Source organism: Bos indicus, chromosome 16 (genome assembly GCF_029378745.1).
Source record: "Bos indicus isolate NIAB-ARS_2022 breed Sahiwal x Tharparkar chromosome 16, NIAB-ARS_B.indTharparkar_mat_pri_1.0, whole genome shotgun sequence".
Lineage (NCBI taxonomy): Eukaryota > Metazoa > Chordata > Mammalia > Artiodactyla > Bovidae > Bos > Bos indicus.
In genome coordinates this window covers 29,857,065-29,865,652 of record NC_091775.1, presented here as the reverse complement: position 1 = coordinate 29,865,652, position 8,588 = coordinate 29,857,065, and the positions used below count along the sequence as shown (strand labels likewise).

At 52.6% G+C, this 8,588-nt stretch overlaps 1 protein-coding gene across 2 annotated transcripts; it reads left to right on the top strand.

Moving 5' to 3' along the window:
- Positions 1-2,461: 2,461 nt before the first annotated feature.
- Positions 2,462-7,030, top strand: LOC109570125 (left-right determination factor 2-like). Of its 2 annotated transcripts, XM_070768058.1 has the most exons (5): positions 2,462-2,711; positions 3,546-3,576; positions 3,676-3,792; positions 3,990-4,232; positions 5,789-7,030. In XM_070768058.1, exons 1-5 carry the CDS (start codon positions 2,462-2,464, stop codon positions 6,150-6,152), a joined length of 1,005 nt encoding a protein of 334 aa, XP_070624159.1. In that variant the 3' UTR covers positions 6,153-7,030. The 2 variants fall into 2 exon arrangements, with proteins under 2 accessions (XP_070624159.1, XP_070624158.1); XM_070768057.1 differs by having other exon boundaries at positions 3,546-3,792.
- The last annotated feature ends 1,558 nt before the right edge of the window (positions 7,031-8,588 follow it).

Here is an 8,588-nt window from a genome sequence, read left to right as displayed (position 1 = left end):
GAGGAAACAGAGGTGCAAGAGGAGGAAAGGGGAGCAGAGAATCAGCAGAGGTCATGATTGTGTTGCCCCCTGAGAGGCTCCCAGCTCTCCCCCATCTGCCTTCTCTCCCCTCCCCAGTTCAGTCTCAGAATTTCTGTATTTCCTCTTATCCTGTCCTGTGTATTTGACAGAATTTCTGTTTCCTCCCTTCAAAAAACCCGAGCTCTGGCACTTACTAGCTGTATGACCTTGGACATGTCAGGTGACAGTTTTATGCCTCAGTTTCTTCATCTGTAAAATGGGAACAATAATGGCAAGTTGTGAGGATAGAGTTAATGCATGCAAAGCACTCAGAACAGTGTGCAGCTCATAGGCAGTACTAGCCAATATGATTATTATCAGCATTATTATTGTTCCTCCCTTTCTTCAAATTATAAGTCCCCCCCACCTTATGCACATGTGCAAATATATACATATGTTTGAATATATGTACACGCATATGCATATGGTGGCAATTTGTGCACTATTCCGGCAGAAATTCCTCCCTTAAGCATCAGAAGTTTTTCTCTTCCTCTGCCTGGGACGTGTGAGTAGCACAGCGGCAGGGGGATGGAACAAGAGACCCACCAGTAACACAATTACCCACAGAGGAGGCCAGAGTGCCTGTGCTGGGAAGGAGCTGAGGGGTGCTCCCTGCCCACTGGGCCCTTGGCCCCAACCACAGTCTTCATCCTCTTCCACCATCATGGCTCATCCGCCACGTGACAGAACATGAGGAAGTGAGGCTGTCATGTTTCAAGTAGGGCTTCCTCCTGCACATCCTCAAATGCCTCGTGCCAGGAGGGACCTCGGGGACAGAGGCCTGCATTGACCTCCTCGCCCTCCACCTGCTGAGCGCAGGCAGGTTCCTTCATGCGCGTGTTCTGGCTTCGTATCTGGAAGACTGGTGGATGCTGGCACCTGCCTCCTAGGGCTGTTGTGAATACATGTTCAGAGCCCAGAATAGTGCCTGGCACAGAGTGATGCTCAGGAAATGACTCCTCTCCTTGTCATCTTCATTTTTAGAAAGCCGCACCCTGAGACCTTAACAGCAGACCAGTGAGAACAAGAGCAAACCCGCGAGGGTGCTCACCACGCCAGGCCTGCCCTGAATGTCTTAGGTGTGTAATTCATTTAATCTTCATATTAGCCTTGGGCTTCCCTGGAGATTCTGCCTGGAATGCAAGATACCCAGGTTCAATCCCTAGATCAGGAAGATCCTGTGGAGAAGGGAATGGCAACCCACTACAGTATTCTTGCTTAGAGAAGTCCATGGACAGAAGAGCCTGGTGGGTTACAGTCCATGAGGTCGTAAAGAGTTGGACGACTGAGTGGCTAACACTTTCACACTAGCCTTAGGAAGTAGACCTGTCATCACCTCCTTCAGAGGAGAAACCGAGGCACTGAGAAGTTAGGGAGCTTTCAGGTCAAACAGCCAGCGAGCAGCAGGCCCACCATTAAGCCCTACCAGTCTCAACTGTGTGTTTGAGGCAGCACCGGGGCTTCTCTCCCCACGTGCTCACACCTGTGACTTTGGACAGGATGTGACTCCGGGCAGCTCTGACCTCTGCTTTCCAGATTCCTCTCCTGTATTCTGAATCTGGGCATGACTTGGGCTCAAACTGAGCGCTGACGCCATGTACCCAAGGTAGGGTCACTGCTCAGAGGGCTCCCCAGAACCATGCTATGCGTGTGGGGTGGGGGGAAACCTCTCTGCAGTCCTGTGGTTGCAGAGACACTTGGAGAAAGTACTTCTCTTGGAACCAGCAGAGCTGAGCTGCCAGCTGTCCTGTCCTTATGGCGTCTAGTTTCTTTCTGCCACGGGGGAGGACAGAGTCCCCTGAGGGACTGTGAAAAGAGTGGGAGAGGGCTTGCATGCACTGAAGAAAGGAGGGCGGTGACTCGAGGGGCTTCTGTGAAAGTGCCTTAACAGGGCCTGGCGTAGAAGAGGCAGCAATGCAGAACACTTTCCCTCCTTCCTTCCTGTCAGTGAGCAAACCTAGACCCAGACTGGCCTTCAGGAATGAGACTTAAATAGCTGGCTAATGGGACACTCACTGTCACAGGGTAGGCTCACGTTTTCATAGACTAAGGACTAGGGTAGGATCAGGGAAATTCAACAGGCACTAAAATTATTATTGAGCTGCGAGAGACCAGTGGTCAGAGGCCCCAGCTCTGTGTGGCATCCAGACAGCCCTTTGTGCCCTTCTAGACAGCCCCCTCCTCAGGCTCAGGGACCTGTCTGGATGCTGAGCTCCCAGGAGGTCTGAAGGGTGTGACCTCCCTTCCTCCCAGCCTCTCCCCCCTCCCACCACCCTGGCCCAGCCCAGGGCTGCTATAAAGCTGGCCCAGCCTGGCTCTCAGCACACCCCGCTGCTGGGACCCTCCTGGAGCCTCCTCTGGGGACACGTCCACTCTGCCCCTCCTTCTCCCCAGCAGCGCCATGCAGCCCCTGTGGCTCTGCTGGGCCCTCTGGGCGCTGCCCCTGGCTGGCCCCGGGGTGGCCCTGATGGAGGAGTGGATCCTGGACAGCCTGCTGCAGCAGCTGCACCTCAGCAAGGTCCCGATCGTGGACAAGGCCACCGTGGAGGGGCTGGTCATCCCCGCCCACGTGAGGACCCAGTACGTGGCCCTGCTGCAGCGTGGCCATGGGGCTCGCTCCCGGGGGAAGAGGTTCAGCCAGAACTTCCGAGGTGAGGCCTGCCCTCCTGCTGCAGCCTGATCCTTGTGGTGGTGAGGACTGGGGAGCTGTCTGGGGTGTAGGGTCCACAGGGTGGTGAGGGGGGACCATGGCCTGTGAGAACTGCGGGCCTGGGCCCCTGGTCTCCGTCTGCGCTGAGGACCCCGCCCCTCAGGGCCAGGAGGAGCTGGGCCAGGCTGGACCGGCTGACAAAGCCAAGGCATCAGAGAAGATGAGGATGGAGAAGAGAAAGCAGAGCCAATGGGAGAGGGTGGGTGTGGCAAGAACCCTGGCTGGGAAGCCTCAGGGAGCTGTGGTCCAGTCAGGGCTTCTCAGGTTCCCTTTTCACTCTGATACTAGTAGCCTGACCTTGAGCAAACGGCTTTACAATCACAGTTTTCTTTTCTGTTTGCTACTCTGGAACACTGATGTGACTATCTGCCCCATCTCACAGCAATATGAATATTAAAGTGGAGGGAAATATTATTGTGGAGGGAAAGGTGTAGGAACAACACTAAAGTGACGGGGAGCTATTCAGCTGTCAGGGAAGCTGGCATCCTGCGTCCTACTCAGCCTCTTACCTCCCTTGGCCTGGACTCACTTCTTCAGTGCCCAGAGCTACACCCAAGGCCAGGTGCCCCCAGGTGAGGAGTCTGGTCTTCAGCATCTCAGCTGAGGCAGCCGAGGTTGTTAAAAACAAGATGGATTTTCAGGTAATTGGCCTTGGCCCAAGGGGATAGAACAGGGGGCTGGTCTTTCCCAGCCTGGCCACCACCTCAGTGGCCCCGCACCCTCAGACCTCGCCTGGTGCTCAGAGGGGCCCCGCTGACCCCACTCCTGTCCCCAGAGGTGGTCGGCAGGTTCCTGGAGTCCGAGGCGTCCTCATACTTGCTGGTGTTCGACATGGAGCAGCGGCTGCCGCCCCGCAGCGAGCTGGTGCAGGCCGTGCTGCGCCTCTTCCAGGAGCCGGTCCCCAGGGCCGCGCTCCGCAGACACGAGCGCCTCTTCCCGCGCAGCGACCGCGCCCGGGTCACCGTCCAGTGGCTGCACGTCCGCGAGGACGGCTCCAACCGCACCGCCCTCATCGACTCCAGGTGCGGAGGTCGCGGCTGCGGTGTGGGGCTGGGGGGAGGGAAGGAGGGCTGGGCCCGGGGCGGGAGGAGGGGCGGCTCGGTCCCGGCGGGGACACCCGGGAGCGGGTGGGAGAGGTGCCGCCCCCGGGGCCACCCCGGGCAGTCCCAGTCCCCACGCCTGAGCGCGGGCCTGTGTCTCCCTCCGTGCGGTGTCGCAGGCTGGTGACCATCCACGAGAGCGGCTGGAAGGCCCTGGACGTTACCGAGGCGGTGAACTTCTGGCAGCAGCTGCGCAGCCCCCGGCAGCCGCTGCTCCTGCAGGTGCTGGTGCAGCGGGAGCACCTGGGCCCGCTGGCCTCCAGCGCCCACAGGCTGGTCCGCTTCGCCCCCCAGGGGCCGTCGAGCGGCCGGCAGGGGGAGCCCCAGCTGGAGCTGCACACCCTGGATCTCAGGGACTACGGGTAGGCCCGGGGGCAGGCTGCGGGTGGACTGGGTGGTCCAGGCCCCTCGGTGGGCGAGACCAGCTGGGGAGCAGAGGCCGATAACCCCAGGATGCAACTGGTTCCTCACCCTATGTCAGAGTTTCTAATGGCAGACATTTTTATTATTTAAACATTTTGTTGAAATACCTTCATATATTTTCAATGGGTTTTATGTTATCATTGTTACATATTCATTATTGTAATCATCTATATTCACTCTACCCTTTTCTCTAATTAATTCTTTGAAAGATTAAAAGCCATTAGTGGTTACTAAGGGCTTCCCTGGTGGCTCAGATGGTAAAGAATCTACCTGCAATGCGGAAGGCCTGGGTTCGATCCCTGGGTTGGGAGAATCCTCTGGAGGAGGGGATGGCAACCCACTCCAGTATTCTTGCCTGGAGAATCTCCAAGAACAGAGGATCCTGGCAGGCTACAGTCCATGGGGTCACAAAGAGTCAGACATGACTGAGTGACTAAGCATAGCACAAGGTTGAAAATCTTTCCTGAATTCTTTCCTCATGGGACAAATTAGCTATTTGGAGTAGATGAGGCTTTGGAGTGGACCTTGCTGGGTAGTAGAGAGGTTAATAGCAGGGCCTTTGCAATCATACAGCCTAGGTTCATTTAACTCTGCTTTCTACTGGCCGCAGAGCTTCTGGCATGTCAGTTAACATCTTTGGTCTCTGTGTCCTCAAGTATAATAGGGATGATGCTGAAAGTACCTAGTTCAGTGCCTGACATAATAGGAGACCATTAAAAAACAGTAACCGATTTATGACTTATGTTTCAGATATGTTTATTCATTCCACACTTATCACAAATATTGTTTTTACATTTTAATTAATTAATTAATTTTTGGCTGTGCTGGGTCTTCATTGCTGTGCGAGCTTTCTCTAATTGCAGTGAGTGGTGGCTACTCTCTGGTTGTAGTGTGTGGGCTTCTCGTTGTGGTGGCTTCTCTCATTACAGAGCACAGGCTCTAGGCACGCAGCATTCTGTAGTTGTGGCACATGGGTTTAGTTGCTCCCAGGCATGTGGAGAAGGCAATGGCACCCCACTCCAGTACTCTTGCCTGGAAAATCCCATGGACGGAGGAGCCTGGTAGGCTGCAGTGCATGGGGTCGCTAAGAGTTGGGCACGACTGAGCGACTTCACTTTCACTTTTCACTTTCATGCCTTGGAGAAGGAAATGGCAACCGACTCCTGTGTTCTTGCCTGGAGAATCCCAGGGACAGGGGAGCCTGGTGGGCTGCCGTCTATAGGGTCGCAGAGAGTCAGACACGACTGAAGCAGCTTAGCAGCTGCAGCAGCAGGCATATGGAATCTTCCCAGACCAGGGATCGAACCCACGTCCCCTGCATTGGCAGGGGGATTCTTAACCACTGAACCACCAGGGAAGTCCTCCAGATCTTTTGTAGTGAGAGATGGATCATAATTCTACCTGCACATGCCCCACTAGGCCCTGCCCTTGGCTCTCTGATGCCTGCTCTCCCAGCTGACCTCTGACTCTGCTTCTCTTTGTCACGCACCCCCAGAGCTCAAGGAAACTGTGATCCTAAGGCACCAGTGACCAAGGGCACCCGCTGCTGCCGCCAGGAGATGTACATTGACCTGCAGGGGATGAAGTGGGCTGAGAATTGGGTCCTGGAGCCCCCAGGCTTCCTGGCCTATGAGTGTGTGGGCACCTGCCAGCAGCCCCCAGAGTCCCTGACCTTCAAGTGGCCTTTTCTGGGGCCTCGACAGTGCATCGCCTCAGAGACAACCTCGCTGCCCATGATTGTCAGCATCCAGGAGGGAGGCCGACTCCAGCCCCATGTGGTCAGCCTGCCCAACATGAGGGTGCAGACGTGCAGCTGTGCTTCAGATGGGGCGCTTGTGCCAAGGAAGCTGGAGCCGTAGGTGTGGAGTGTAGCATGAAGGCCTCTGACTAGGCACGTGCACAAAGCAGGTCTTAACACAGGTCTTAATTTTCTACTTAGCAAATTAGCCCTGCATCAACCGAGTGCACCTCTTGTAACTTTCTTGTGTGTTCTTCCGTTTCTTGCCCTGCTGTCCATCACTCGCCCTGAGCACTTACATGAGTAACTAATGCAACCCGGGTGGCAGCGCCGTAGAAGGAAATTTCAGCCAACTTGTTAAAGGATACAGCTGAGCATGGACAGACTGTCAGCTCCGAGTTTCTGTTCTCTAGCAAATTCTCAACTGAGTATGGGACAACACACCCTATAATGAGAACTGGGAAAATCGACTGGCTTACTCTATCACATGATGAATTAAAACAAAACAAAACAAAAAATCCCTCTGTTCCCCCTAGGCAAGGAGAAAATCCAAAAAGAATCCCCACTTACCAAAATGTTGGCCTGTTCTGGGCTTCTGTAAATATACTTGGGTCCCCATTCCCCTGAGAGAGTGCTAGAAGGGAGGGTGAAGGGCTTTAGCCTAGGGGCAGTGGCAGGGAATTGGGACCCCTGATTTCTGGATCTGATAGGGCCATAAACTGTGCCCTTTGGGCCACCATTTCCTTTTAAAAAGAAGGATTTGGGATTTGGCTCTGGGACTTCATCGCCCCGGGGATCGGACAACCCTACTCTCACCCACTCCTCTGCTCCTCTGGAGACAGAGCATTGCTGTGCTAAACTATTTAGGTTATTTCCTCCACTGTTTTAGAGAACTTATCACCAGAACTCACATGTATTTACATGGTTTTCTGAAACTTAGCAAAAAGAAAATAATTGCATGTAGATAATCTGCTGAAATAAAATAGAAGTGATGTTTCACTTTGTGTCTGTGTATTTAATTTCTTTAAAAATTTTTTTTTATTTTTTTGACTGCATCAGGTCTTGGTTGCAGCATGCAGGATCTTTCATTGTGGCACGTGGGCTCCAGAGTGCACAGCTCAGTAGTTGCTGTACAAGGGTCTACTTGCCTCAAAGCATGTGGGATCTTAGTTCCCCAACCAGGGATCAAACCTGCATCCCCTGCATTGGAAGGCCGCTTTTTAACCACTGGACCACCGGGGAAGTCCCTGTATTTATTTTCTAGTGTTCTTTACATAGGAGAGAGGGAACAATAATGGGGAATGAGAGCAACATAATGATCTGAAGAAGGGGGGTGACCAAGGACCCCCAACTTCTAGGGGATGGTTCTGGGGACAGGGCAGGCAAGTGAGCATTTACTGAGCGTTCAATCTGAACCTGGCAGCCATGCTAGGCAACATCTTATACTTTATGTCACTAAATTCTTGCAACTATTTCTTGAGGTAGGTATTATTATTCCCATTTTTTCTGATGAAGAAATCAAGACTGAGGCAATGCAAATCTATGGAGCAGAGATTCAACATGCCCCAGTAAGCATACTCTGCTGATGACACAGGAATTAATTAACATGCACATCTGGCAATTCTACCATTCTTACTTTCTCTGCTCAGTGGGGTTTCCTTAGGTCTGACTTACTGAAGTCATGGCTTTTCTATGTTGATGTACAAAGCTAATTAATAGCATCTGAATAGCAGAGGGAAAAAAACAGCCAGGATTTGAGGACATGGCAAGCCTATTGTTGGAGGTAGGGAGAGAAGATTTGTCTCTGACTTGTAAGTGGCTATATTACCTTCCTAAGACAACAGAATGAAGAACTGCCACTTGGCCTGTTGTGAGTACCAGGTCATACACTCGCTGTCTCTACAAGAAGCATATCAAAACCATCCAAAGAATTCTCCCAGTTACCCAGTGATGTATCTGCGACTCCAAAAGGACTGTGGACTCTCAGACAGTCACATGCAATCAGTAGCAAGGATGGGCCTGCTCACATCATTCCACATGAGCTAAAAAACATCGAGGAGATTGGTTCCATTTCAACACGTTAGGATGTGCTCATCAGCACAGGGAGACAGACAGAATATTCTCTCCAAATATGTCCATGCCTCCCAATCCTTAGAACCTGTGACTATGTCCTTTTACATGGCACAGGGCCATGGCAAATGTAATTAAGGCTACAGATCTTAAAATAGGGAGATTATCTTGGATTATTCAGAACAAAAGCAGAGAACTCTCCAGCTGGAGGCAGAACGGGAGGTCAAGAGATTCAAAGCTTCAGAAGGGCTTGATCTTCCATTGTGGGTTTCAAGATGAAAAGCTCCATGAGCCAGGGAATGCGAGTAACTTTCAGAAGGTGAAAATGACTCCCAGCTGACAGTCATCAAGGAAAAGGGACTTTAGTCCTATAGCTACATGGAACCAAATTCTTCCAACAACCTAAACGAGACTCGATGTTGATTCTCCCCACAGAGCTTCCAGATAGGAACCCAGATCAGCTGACACCTTGATTTGGCCTGTGGGA

Coding starts and splice junctions, on each gene's coding strand:
- LOC109570125 (XM_070768057.1), top strand. CDS start 2,462: ATGCAGCCCCTGTGGCTCTGCTGGGCCCTCTGGGCGCTGCCCCTGGCT. Junction 3,793..3,989: donor ACCGCCCTCATCGACTCCAG/GTGCGGAGGTCG, acceptor GCGGTGTCGCAG/GCTGGTGACCATCCACGAGA. Junction 4,233..5,788: donor CTGGATCTCAGGGACTACGG/GTAGGCCCGGGG, acceptor ACGCACCCCCAG/AGCTCAAGGAAACTGTGATC.